We start from the raw sequence: 14,291 nt of genomic DNA on the forward strand, positions 1-14,291 counted from the left end.
GCTAAATTAGTACTGCTTGAAAGCAGTTTGCAACTCAAAGTAACTATCTGTTGCAACTCAAAGTAACTATCTTTCTAGTTATTCCAATTGAGATTCATTACAAAAGGATACCCTATTCCCTGTGTTTGGAATTAGGAGACATAAGATCTACTCTTGTTTCTGACTATAAGCCATTCAATCAGCATTTATTTTAATTTTTTCGTCCATAAGATCAGCAGTGAGATGGTGTTGGACTGCCAATTGCTAATCTTTAACGTCCTCCCCCGTTTGAAACTTCCAAGAATGCTGCATGTGCTTTTCTCTAGCGCAGATGGGCATTTGCACGTTGCGGATGATATGATCTGACCTTGGGGGCTTTACTTTTTTAAGCCCTGGGAATAATTGCCAACATCTGTTGGGGTTTACCACGTGTCAGATGTAGCGTTGCAATTCACACACGATCTCATTCATCTAATCCTTCTAACAACCCGTATGATGTAGGAATTAACCCTCGTTTATAAAGGAGACATAATTCACCTATAAGTTGACCTTAGTCTCCGTTTATAAGTACATGTAGGAGTAGGGTCCTCATTTCTAATATTCCATCAATCTGTGCGCACATTCTCATTGTGAACATCTCGGGGGGTGGGGTGGGTGCTTCAGTCAAAGTTAAAATAAATGTCCTTCGGAAAGGAACAAGAATCAGTAAACGGCTTTTCTCCTCAGAAAGAACACCGGGAATTGCTTACAGTGGAGTACCCAGGGCGGAGTGCCGGCCAGTTGGGGGGCGGAGGGGGGTGGGTGGTGTCCCTGTGCCTAATGGGACAAACTAGAAAGTTTAGTCAAAGAGTACATCACTTGAAAGCGCAAAGCGCATACTTCACCCGTGCTGTGCGAGCCGAGTCCAGATCCGAGGTTCCGGCGCGCAGGCGGGTCAGCTTAGGCGCCTCGCTGCCGGAATAGTCCATTAGGGATGGCCACTGCAGGGTGTTCCCGACGCCAGAGCGCAGACCTGGCTGCCCGCTGCGCAGACGGGGGCGCGCTGCCTTGGGCAGCCACCCCCGCTCCACTGGTCAGGTGAGCGCAGCCCGGGGAGCCGCGAGTCCTATTGGAGCAGACGGAGGATGGAGGGGGAGGAGAGAGAGGGGAGGAGAATGGAGCCACCTTCTTGACCCGACACGGGGAGAGAGGACCAGCAGCCCCGGCGAAGCCTGGGGACGCGAGCGGGAGGCAGAACGACGGTGTGCGAAAGGGACCGGCGGGGACCGCAGGGCGCGCGCGGATGTCGGTGTCCCCAGGGCTAGGTAGGCCATGGCTGGGGGATGGTGCTGCGAGCATCCCAGTGCTACAAGGGAGCGGCACCGCACGCGCCGCGCGCCTGGGGGTTGGGGGGCGGGGGCTGCTCCCGCACCTGTTGCTGGAGGTGGAGGCGTGGGCGCCGGAGGCAGGGCGTGCGCCCCGCGCCGCCGGCTGCAGCTAATCCCGCCGAGCTGTCAGCGTCCACTCTGCCCAGGGCTGAGCTCGGTTCCTGCCCGCCGCCCCTTCAAAAGCAGCTTGATCTCTGGGAAGGTGCGAAGTGGGAATGAGCAGAGGGAAAACTTTCTTTTCCTCTCTTTCTGCCTGTTTGAAACCCGAACCCTAGCTTTAATTTCAAAAAGTCTGCTTGGAAAATAACCGACCAAGAACGGCGCGCCACAGGTAATAATTAATAACGGGAACGTTGAAATAAACTTAAGGAGTCTTATGTTCACAAATAACCGCTGTGTCGAAGAATTTTCAGTGAAATATGTTGCTCTCAGGGAGTTTGGGATTAGCCTGGAGCCGCAGAATAATATATTTTTTTAAAAAGCTTAGACATTTTTAAGTCTTCAGCTATTTTAAAATAGATTTTTTTTCTTAAAATTAAAACTAAGAAACTATGCTAGTGTTCATGGGGGGAAGAAACTCATTTTAAGGTGCAATACTAACTTACTCGTAACTTTTATTTTAAACCGACTTTTAACATTTCATGAAATCCACAACCTTTAAAAATGTGTGTAATGTGTTTATATGTAAGCTGTGGACTCTTTTAGAAATTACTCATATCAAATCATGAGAATGCATAATTACCAACCATTAGGATGAAGCTAAAAAAATATACCTTAGCTAATACAGCATTATTTAAAAATTCTGAAGTTATTACCTTACATTACTAAAGTGCTTTTTTCTACCGTTTGTGTGTCATTTATCAAAACGGCTAGATAGAACAAAAAAAAGTCATTAAAAAAGATGTTCTAGTCAAGATACAAAGGAACACCAACAATTTTTTTTGGGGGGGTGATTTACTATAGGGGGTGCCAGATACAGAGTGAACTGTGCTATAATAAAATCTTTTAAATATCTGCAATTAGATATGTCTTGGCTTGCCGTTAACTTACTCTGACTTTGGACATTCATCCATCCTTCTGCACCTGATTTTTCCTCATTTACAAAATAAAGGGATGGAACCAGGTGACTGAAAAGGCCTATTTCAGGTAGAAATGGTAAGCTTCTTTATAACTTTTTAAAAGAAGTAGCCAACATGTGTACACTAAAAATAAGTATGATCAAATCCTATCTCCATGTTTTTTCCATGATGAGTCACAGTAGCCGCCACCCCATACTGAATGTCTCTTATGTAATGAATTCTGAGAAGCCCTTTATATAGATTATTTAACACTTACCACAAGACCATAGATTAGTATTATCCCAATTTACAGATAATGGTATTGAGGCATGGAAAGTTTAAGCTCCTTGCAAAAGTTCCTCAGTTAGTAAAAGCTGATCAAGGGTCTTTCCTGAGTGCTCTAAGCTCTACCCTATACTGAATGTGATGATTAAAAGCTGAAACTACCTATAAACATCAACTAAAAATAATCTTAGACTAAAATGTAAGTACATAATGAGGTACAGGTAGATTATGGAACAACATTGAGTCTTGATATCAGAAATAGAAATCATGTGTCAGTCAACATGTATTATATTTTAATAACAGCAGTTATAGTTTTATGCTGTATACATATCAAATATTGAATGCCAATTGTATTCATTGTTGGAAAAGGATAATGTGAGACATATTTAGAACACAAATACTTTGATGGTAATAAAAATAACGATTAGAAACAATACAGTAAGGCAGAGGCTAGTGTGAGGCAAAGTATTTCATAGGTCTTTATACTTGCAGGTGTCCTTGCCCATGTTCTACCCAAAGAAAAAGAGTGTTCACAACAGAATTAGCTGTGACTAAACCCTTTTGTTCATGCCCCGACAGTGAATGATAATAGTATACTACATTTACTGAATGCCCATTTTATGTTAGGAATTCTAGGCCCTTTAAAAAGAGTAACTTTGTATTTATCATCAAATACTAATATCCTGATTTGCAGATAAAAAAAAAAAACTGAGGCAGAAAGATCTGTGACCTGGGAGGACCCACAAAGAAAATACATTTTGCCTTAGATTGGGTGTGTGATCCTTTAATGTTCAGAAAGTCGTAGGCTGTGAATACACCGTTGCACTCCTTAAGCACTGGGAGGAAATTTGGAGCCAAACTGGATCAACCCCTTTATTTTGAAACTACTTGGGGAAACTGAAACATAGAAAATTTGAGAGATTTAAAGTCACAGGTTCTCTTTTTGCATTTATGACTTGAGTCACCTGGATATTTCTATAAACTAATAAGTGAGAAGCATGATAACTGATTAACTTGGTCATTACATGTTTAATTTTTGACACTCAACCAAGCACTGCCTCGTGCTCTTTTTTAATATTTCTGTCCTGTTACTGCAAATTTCAAGGTTGCCCAATTAGGATACTAAATCTTTGAGGCCGGGGACTATATGTTTCTCTAGTATCTCTAGAGTTGAGCAAAGTTGTTAATATATTGAATTTGTTATAGGCTTTGTACTTACCTCTGATAAGTCATTTTATGCACTGGGTCCAAAAATCTGTACCGTGCAAGCACTGTGCTGTCATTACTTTTACTTCACATAGAGGGCAACCAGATAATTTATGGATGCTTTTAAAGCATATTGAACTCCTTAGATGATGATTGCTTAATTTGATTATAAAATGTAGTGTGACCAGGGAGAGATTTGGATGGGCATTTCCCTGATTTTGTGGGAAAAGTAAAACAGCTTAGTATTTCATGCAGTTGAGTGTACATCTCTCTCTCTCTTTGACTTGGAAGTAACTTTTTTTCTGATTATAAAGATAATACAAAATCATGTAGGAAATTCAAACAGTACAGCAGAAAGAAAAATCACCTGGAACTCCACTGTCCAAAGATTTTGGTGAAAATATAGCCAGAGAGATGTCTTTTTTCCCCATAACCCCTTCTGAATCAGGGTGAGAGCTGAATGACTTATTGGAACTGTTTACAATTTAAAGCTCTACTTAGTCTTAGTATTCTATCACTCTCAGGCAGCTCAAACTTTATATAAATAATGATACTTGCTGAGAAATGAAAATAAAAATTCTCATACAGAATGAAGTAGTACAGAAAGTTGATTTCTCCATGCATGCATGCCTGTTTTTCTCCCTTCACAAAGCAGGATGGGGGGTGGACAGGAGGCATCTTTGCATGTATGGAGGGTTCCCCAATGTGTCAGGATGTCAGGCCACACAAGAGGCCACAGCACCCGAGCTCTGTTGCCCCAATGGAAGTGTGGAAGAGGAGGAGAAGGGTGGAGCTGGGACACAGGAGGCTGTGGTAATACAAAGGCCGTGTTTTCTGATTCTACTGTGACACACTATACACTTTAAAATGTACCAGACCAAGTCCCTCCCCCAGCTGCTGGGCAGGTGGTCATGGGGCCCTTTCTGGTGCAGTCAGGCGTAAGGCTGGCTATACCTCAGAATGAGGGCAGGATGCTGATAGGGCATTTCTCATTCATTTATTCAGGATTCTGAAAACCCCGAATGGACTCTTTTTCATATAAAGGGGGAAAACTGGCTGTTGGAATAATTCTCCATAAATGAGTTTTGAACTAATACAAAATTATCAGGTATAAAGGGAGACTGGGGGTCTCTATGAGATAGGCAATGATAGCTCTTTCCATATGCATTTGAATATAATTACATTGAAAATATTAATGTTTTAAAGATGTTATTTGATTACTTTAATTCATAAATGTATTTGTTATTCAAAATTCCCTTTTCCTAGGCACATTTTCTTGATTTCTGCTATATATTTGAACATGGAATTCTTTCATGCCTTACTTTATTAGGGGCTTAACGTGGCTTAAATCCAACCATCTGTTCACATCTTGGCACATCAGTGCTTTGGAGGTGCTGGTAGGGGCTAAATAAATTTCCCACATTTTAAAGGTTAGGGAAAGAGCTACCTTTATGAATAGATTTCAAATGATTCTCAGCAAGACAATAGTGCAGAAGTGGCGGAAAAATGCATTTCATTCTCTGAAGCACAAGGTCCCCTGTCTGTCTTTAGTTTTGCTGAAAGGCAATTAGCATTTCAACTAGCCAATTTGGTTACATGCAATGAAGTACTTGGGCTTATAATTTGCTGCTCTCTGTCTGAGGCAGTTGAGCTCCAGCTCCCATGTAATCCTTTCCAAGTAGCCTTCTCTCCAGCATAGTTATTGTTGCTGCTCTTAAATAACTAATCAACAGAGAGTTTTCTTTGCCTTCAACTGTGGGGTGCCATAAGGCAAGGAAAATGAAATGCCACGCTAATAAGGCGATGATTGTAATTATTAAATAGTCATTATTGAAATGTGGCACAGGTTGAAAGATACAGAATAGCTTCAAATAGAATAGCTTCAAAATACAACTTCAAAAAAGGCATTGTGTGGCACTCTTAATAGTTTATTTCTGCATGCATTGGGCACAGTGAACAGAAGGTATGTATGTTATATAGAGGGAATTAAGTAAGATGACTCAAAATTAACAAGAAGCAATTCTTAATTATTTATATTGACTTTGCACTCTTTCCACAAGAAAGAATTCTTTGGGGAATATGTGTAAAAGAGAAAAGAATTTTTTTAAGCATTATAACAAGTGAGCAAGTGCTCTGAAGCATACTGTGGACATAATTCAAGGGTTTGTATTTGTGTGCTAATTGAAGATAAGATTTTGTTAGCTTCTTTAGTCATGAATTCTGATAATTATGTAGTATTAATATACTTCATGCACATATCATATTCTTCTTAAGGTACCACTGTATGTTTTGATAATCCTTTTGTTAAGATAATTGGAATGAAACTATCCTTTAATCCGTGTCATGGGGCAGTAATTCAATTTAGCTCATCTTTTTATGCAACACTGTTTTTGCAAAGTTGTACTTATGTAATTATTTGGAAATAAAATAATACATTTCTCATTTTTCAAATAATGTTTCACTGAAAAGGCATAAGAGAAATGTTTCAGATATAAGCCTGGCAAGTGATCAATATAATTTGAGAACGTATATGAAAGAATGCACTATCTTTTAAATTTCCAACCTCTGATATAAAGAGAAAGCCCTATCTGTACCTATAATTAGAGTCATTTGTATATTATTCAACTAAATTCAGCAGTGTTGGTGAGCAGGCATGAAATAAAGAAGGCTTACCTGTCCTTTGGCAGACTAGTCAGCTAGGGATGGAAAGTGTTGTGGAAAAAGTGGGACCTGATCTGGACTTTGCAGAGTGGTGGAGAAGAAGAGGGAGTGGAGAGAGGTAGAGAGAAGGGCCCAGGGAATAGCCTGGATCAGGGGTGCAGAGGGAGGAGTGATCCAGGTGTCTTGTCCCAGATACACATTAGATCAACTTGACTGCGGCTGTTGAAAGAAGAGAAAGAGATGGTTGGAAGTGCAGGGTTGGTTGGATTTTTTTAAAAGTAATTCAGTGGCTTTTAATATATTTACAGAGTTGGACAACTGTCACCACTGTGTCTGTTCCAGAACATTTTTATCACCTCAAAAAGAAATTCGGTACCCATTAGCTTTCCCACCCCATCCTCTCCCACCCCCAAGTCCCTGGCAACCAATCTGTGTCTTATAGATGTGGCTTTTCTGGACATTTCATGTGACTGGAATCTTATAGTATGTGGCCTTATGTGTCTGCCTTCTGTTACTCACGGTACTGTTTTCAAAGTTATCGTGCTGTAGCATGAATCACTACTTTATTCTTTTTTTTATAGCTGAACAATATTTCTTTGTATGTTTACATGAATATACTGCCTTTATCCATTCATCAATTGAGGGACATTTGGGTTGTTTCTACTTTTTGACTATTATATTATGGACATTTGTATATAAGTTTTTGTGTGAACATATGTTTTCAGTTCTGTTGGTTATATATCTAGGAGTAGAATTGCTGGGTCACTTGGGAGGGTGGATAAAATAGCCAGGATGCATTCAGGAGAAATGTATCCCTTTTCTTTTATACCTTCTTTTAAGCTCAGGGTCACGTTATGGGGCAGATGTATCAGGTGTGGCTTGAAGGTTCGTCGCTTGGAACTTTCCTTGCATAGACTTCTGCCAGTTAACTAAGACATTTGAGACAGGGCCAAATTGTGAGAAAACAACATAAAGGAAGAACTTGGAGCCAATGACTTCTCCCTCACCACTGGCTGTGGTTTTTTTTAAGAAAGAAGTATGGTGCAGGCTGGGACAATAATTGACCTGTCTAGGATATGCTAACGTCAGAAATGTGATTGGATATTATTTGATGCACACTGAATTCAGTTCTCTAATGACTTCTGTGTTTTCAGTAGGGATTCACCTAAATGATATGGGTTGAACTACCAAAATGAGAAAAACAATATTTTTGCTTCTAAGACAAATTACAGAAGGTTTAAAATGTTTCGATAAGGAGGGCAATTCAATAAATCACTTGATTGAGAATTGGGCTTTAGGTGAAAGAAAAGTCCAGTTCACTAATGAACTGTGTGTGTGTGCATTTATGCGTTTGTTTATCTGAAACCTTAACTAATTTCCTGAAAGGGTCTGATGTACTTTATAAGATGAACAAATTTGAACAAATAAATTTGAACAAATTTGTCCAGTTTTGGTGGAGGCAAAATATTTTAAGGTTTTTGAAAAAACCTAAAAAATATATTTGCTTGGTACTTTGTGACTTACAACATAGGTTCACATGAATTAATTCATGTAACCTTAACCACATGATTGAAAGTTATTAACTGTTTGTAGATGAAATGAAGATTTATAAAAGTCAACAGAATTAAAAACAGCAACAAACTCAGGTCTTCAATTTAATGTCCAAAAGTTGTCCACTCCTTAATGATCACAGTAATGATCATACTCTATTATTTTTTGGTGTCTCACAAAAAACATTTCTATTAATTTTAAAATGAATTGACTTCTTATCTTAAATTTCCTAATATAAGTAGATCTGTTTCACCAGGTAGCATTACATTGAAAATCTCACTATAATAAAAATATTTCCAAACTTCAATCAGGACTTCACTTCTCTTGAACATTTGTTACCAAAATTATAAATAATTAGAAATAATCTTTGAATACCATTACAAAGCAATTTGATCCTGAGTGGCAGTTTTACATAATATTTAAGTACCTTTCTTGGAGAAAGTCAGCAAACTCAGGAAATTGTTCTTGTTTTTAGGTGATTAGAAGGCCCTAGTTTTTATAAGTCAGTGCTAAACCTACTACCTGAGAACTTGACATAATATAATTAATAGAATTTCCAGAAGCTGTTTTGGCTTAGGGGATTTTACTTCATCTTCCTTTTATTTCTCACTAATATTCATGAGTGCTGTTATATTGAGGGTTGGCCATTCATTCATTCAGTGTTTACTGAAGCACTCTACCATGGACTTGAAAAACATGCTGAGTGGGTGAGTTCTAGTTTTACATTTTATTGTAGCTACTGACCTCAAAATTCAGATTTTATAGTAATTTTTAACATTTTAAAATCCTAATGATTTCATTGGCACTGTGTTTAGAAATCTTAACCCTACTCTTCGAGACAGCTAACTCCTTTTCCCTCCCTCCCCAGGAGATGAATGTAAGCATGGAGAGAATTAGGGCTGCCTATTTGCCTTCTTTCATTGCCTCTGCTCTTATTAAAATATCGTGTTATCCACAAATAGAATCTATGCCGACAATTAATTACCTTGCAAATGGAAAATCACTGTGAGTGTGAAATTCTACATAATATGACCGTTCTTGTTACATCATTAAGGATTAGGTATAGGGCTGGTCTCTTCAGTAGACTGTGCTGGTGAGTAGGCTATGCTGCCAATAAGAGGCTAGGTTTGATTATAGAAGAAAATAAAGATGTGCATTTTTCATTTAATGACGTTTTTATATGATAGGACATATAGATACAGTGGCTTTTAAAATTATCTTTCCTACAAGATCTTTCCTAGCAAGATTCCTTTCTTAATAGAGAATATTAATCTAATATTTAGTTAAAAACATGGGATCTGGACCTTGAGAGCTTAGGTTTGTATCTTGGCTTTGGATTTCTGAGGTCTAATCTTGACAAATATATTTAATCTATATGTCAGGTTCCTCATCAGAAAATAAGTATAATAATAGTACTTATATTTTAAATGGTTGCTATGAGGATCAAAGAAGTTAACACATGTAAAGGCATTACAATAGCCTAGATTTTAGCTGCTATTAGCTAATATTGTCAAAAGTGAAACCCAAGTTTTTGATGATTAGGGTGCATGAAGGACACACTCTTCCTTTGCTCCTTTGGCCTCCTCTAGATTCCTGAAGAGGATTTAAATTTACCTTGAAGCTACTAGAGCTCAAGCATCAGCCCCTAACATTTCTTTTCCTTTCTTACTTTTATAGACTTCTTTTGGATCCTTAGCACATTAATCTTGTGGCCTTTTCATTTTCTAATATAGGTACTTCCTTAAGGAGGTCTTCCTAAACCCTCCAATTAGGTTTTACATCATTCAGGTTCTGATTTCTAGGATAATTGCTCTTTTGACTGATGAGTCTTTCTAGGGCCTTTTATTTTATTTATTTTTAAAAAGATTTTATTTATTTATTTGAGAGAGAGAATCAGAGCAAGGGGGGAAGGGAGAGAGACAAGTGGACTCCATGCTAAGGGCAGAGCCTGATTCGGGGCTTGATCTCAGAATCCTGAGATCATGATGTGAGCCAAAACCAAGAGTTGGATGCTTAACCAACTAAGCCACCCAGGTGTCTCTCTGTCTAGGGCCTTTTAAAAAATTTCCAATTGATGCTGCTTTATTTTGGTTTTTTGGTATTGTTAATTTATAAATGAATTTTATTGTAATCAGAACACAAGCACTAGGTGCTACCCAATTTTTGGAATTTGTTGTCAATTTTTATAAACCTTTCTTCTGTGCTCAAAATAACATTGTATTCTCTGATTGTTGAGGGTATATTCTGTATGCCCCTCAGATCAAGCTTAATAACTCTGTGGTTCATACCTTCCATATCCTTCCTAATTTTTATGTACTTGATATATTAAATATAGAAAAGGAGAGAGAGAGAATATTAAAATCCCTCACTTCTCTTTGGTGTTCTAGCAGGGTTTTTTTACATATATTTTGAAGCTCTGTTTTAGCTTATCTCCTGGTAAGTTGATATTTTTGTTATTATATAGTGACTGTCTTTATATGCTTTTTGCCTTGAAGTCTATTTTGTCTGTCACAGACACCAATAACATTTCAGTAGGATTTACCTGTTATCTCATGAACTTCAGAAAGAAGGAAATGATCCCAGAAAGGTCTAAGATGTAAGGAATGTTGACTGAAGTCAAGAATAAACATTTGGATAAACAAAGAATATCAACGATTAAATTTTATAATTCTATTGCTACACATTGAGAGTTAAGCAAAATAAGATAGACCTTATATCATAAAATTAGCATGTTAGTAGGGTTTGTGTGACAAAGGATTGGTTTTGAATATTCTAAGATCCTTTTATTGTAGGTGAAGATATTTAACTTTAAACTTTTAAAAATTTACAGGACAAAAATGATATCTCTCAAAGAACAAACTTATCAATCCACAAGCACAGTGAAAGGAAGCAAGAGAAGAGAAAATAAAACTGCATAAGAGCAGGGCAAAAAGCACAAATAACAGAAAAGGATCTAATTGTAAGACTAATTGTAGTAAATGACTATAAATTAAACTCCTCAGTAAGAGCACAGAGATTATCAGAGAAGACCAAACATTATAGAAATCAATTACATGTTGTTTACAAGGGACACACATTAGGCAAAAGGACTTAGAAAGATTTGAAAGCAAGAGAATGCAAAGAGAGATAATACCTCTAACAATTTTGTATTTAATTTTGTACACTCTTACTTGAAGAGGAACCCCAAATTTATATATGCTTCAGTCATAACTAACCACTCTAAAACTTAGTAACTTAAAATAACTACTTACTTTGCTCATAAATCTACAACTTGCAAGGGCTTTATGAGCACAGTTATCTCTTGTCTTTTTGATTATAGCCATTCCAATAAGAATAAAGTGATATTTTATTGTGGCTTTGATTTGCATTCTTCTGATGACTGATTAATCATGTTGAGTACCTTTTTATGTACCTGTTAGCCATTTGTATACCTTCTGGAAATGTCCTTTACCCATTTTTTAATCAGATTGTTTGTTTTTTGGTATTGAGTTGTACGAGTTCTTTATGTATTTTGGATATTAACTCCTTATCACTATAGGATTTGCAAGTAGTTTTTCTCATTTTGCAGGCTACCTTTTAATTTTGTTGTGGTTTCCTTTGTGTTGCAGAAGTTTTTTTAGTTTGATGTAGTTTCTCTTGTTTTTGCTTTTGTTCCTTTTGCTTTTGGTGTCAAATTAAAGAAATAATTGCCAAGACTGATGACAAGGACACTACACCCTGTAATTTCTTCTAGGAGTTTTATGGCTTCAAGTCTTATGTTCAAGCCTTTAATTCAGTTTGAATTGATTTTTATCTGATTGTTTCATCCATAAATGATCACTTTACAATTATTTTATTAGGAGTTACAAACATGTGCTTTGTTAACTCTGTCCTTGACACATTAGCTGGAATTCTTTAAGGAAGAACTTTTCCTTAATGGCTAGGCTATTTGGTTATTCTGAAAAGGAGTTTACCCAGAATAGACAGATAAATATTTAATTCTTCCCTCTTAAATGTTAATTTCAGAGTAAGACATTGATGCTCCAGTTACTTTCAGGAGTGACTAGTGAGATTTATTTATTCGTTTATTTTAGTGTACTTATGAACATAAAGATTTATATATTCAGTGTGATTGAAAGAATTGCAATCATTACCCTTTAGATGCGCAAAAATTTTAGTCTTTGGCTAATGGGAGCCCTTTCATGTTCCTCTACCCCATCGATGTAACCTTACTAATCTTTAATAGCTTCCTTGGTGGTACAAGATACTCAGGTTCATTTTGCATATTTCCCTCCCCAGACATCAGTTATTTCTATAAGAAACCCTGGTTTTACTGGGGAATGGTGTTTAGAGACAAAAATCTGAGCACTAGTGATGCTTATTCTTACTGAGTTGTCATTACTTCTAAGCCTTTTTAATAGACAAAGTCAGAAATATGTAGTTTACAAACAATAAAAGGCATGAGGTGATAACTGGTGTTTCCAATTTAAATTTAACCTTCCAGATACTTTATATAATTTCTTCGGTTTTATTGTCATTTCTATTTTCTCTTATGTAATGACTTATTATTTGCCCTTTCTTATAAACATATGTAGTTTCAAAATATATATTCTACAACATATAAAATGTTCCAAAATGTATATCCTACAATATAAAAATATAATTTAAACACAATAATACTGACTACTGACAATAAGGATATTGAATGAAGTATATAAGCTTTCTTTGCAGCTGTATTTGTCATTAGAATTTGTTCTGTGGTCAGTCAAAATACTATTTTCTAAAGTCACTAGATATAATTATTTTGTCTGTGTGATTAGAACATCACTTGATATACAGTTGCTTTATTTATTTCAGTTTATCTATATATAGTTATTTTTGCAAAGAAACATTGGCAACATAATTCAAGGGCTAGTAAAAATGGTTATCTATAGGGGAAGGAAAGGACTAGGTGGATGGAAGTGAGAATTCTCTGAATATACCTTGTTATATAGGCTTAAGTTTGGATTTATGTAAATGTGTTATTTATTCCAAAATAAAAATTAGGTTAAAAAATTGTCAACACCAGGAGATGTGAAACAGTCTGTTGGATGTGTGAATCTAGAATTTGGGGAAGAAGTTTGGCTGGAGATGTAAATTTGGAAGATTATGTTTATAGTAGTAAGGTGAATGAGATCACAGTGAGAGTGAGTGTGGACGGAGAAGAGGTCTGGGTCTGAGAACTAGAATAGTTTATCATGCAGAGGTCGGGAAGAAGACAAGGATCGAGCAAAGGAGGCTGAAAGATTTAGAAGGAAAACCAGATGGATGTGGCATCAGGAAGCCTCATGAGAAAGTGACCTAAGAAGGAAGTGACCATCTGTCCTTTCAGTCATTTTTCCTATTACCATCCTTCTAGTATATCCTAAACCCCAAGTGAATATTTAAAGTTATAGGACACAGCGGGAGTTGGGGAAATGGGAGATATTTAGGGTGGGAGAGAATGTGCTCTGATAATGGGAAAGCAAGTCCAACTTAGAAGAGTCATTCAAGTAAGCAAGTTCTTGTAAAATTTTCACTCTTAGTCTGCCTACCTTCTGATACCCTCAACCCTCACAGTTGACTTTGCTAAACTTAAATGGAACTCTGGATTTAAAATAGGATTAAGTTAAAATTTAAAGTTGGAGGAATAAGAATAAACAAAAAAATTGTCTTTCATGAACTGTAAAAAAATATAGAGTAAAATGATATAGGTATCTTTTTTTAAAACCAGTTGATTAGCCTAAATTTTATGATTGAAGGAAGGGACAATTACTCTGATAGAAGGTGAGGACACAGTGGGTGGTATAACTTCAAAGTATTTTGTGCCCTGGACATATTCATTAAAAGCAAAATAATGAAAGAGGCAAGTCTGGGGGAGTCACTGCATTATTAGAAAAAGACTCCCTTATTTCAATTTATGACACCAGATCACCTAAGGCAAAGTCAAGAGATGAAAGATTTTGTAGTGATGCACACAATGAATTCCATTAAAGGCTTCCTTTTCACTTGTGAATTTTCTTCAAAGGTAAGTTTTAGGTATAGAGAATTTCTTAGAAGGATGTGAATACGTGTATGGGTGGGTGGGTGGATGGAGAATGTGTTCTCTCTTCAAGGAATGCATTGCAGCTGAAAGAAGAAATTGAGGAATGGAAGATAAGGAGGAAAACAGCTTAGGAAAAGCAAA

General features: G+C 36.9%; 1 protein-coding gene across 1 annotated transcript in view; it reads left to right on the forward strand.

The window, feature by feature from the left end:
* The first annotated feature begins 1,176 nt into the window (after positions 1–1,176).
* The window catches only part of ADGRV1 (adhesion G protein-coupled receptor V1), a 524,455-nt gene continuing 511,340 nt past the window's right edge, over positions 1,177–14,291 (forward strand). The window contains exon 1 of the mRNA XM_073887989.1: positions 1,177–1,283. Within this exon, the coding sequence (XP_073744090.1) occupies positions 1,262–1,283 (22 nt within the window). The 5' untranslated portion in view covers positions 1,177–1,261. The remainder of the gene's footprint in view (positions 1,284–14,291) is intronic.

This window comes from Callorhinus ursinus, unplaced genomic scaffold, assembly GCF_003265705.2.
Source record: "Callorhinus ursinus isolate GAN/ISIS: 27379988/994484 unplaced genomic scaffold, GSC_fseal_2.0 scaffold3, whole genome shotgun sequence".
NCBI lineage: Eukaryota > Metazoa > Chordata > Mammalia > Carnivora > Otariidae > Callorhinus > Callorhinus ursinus.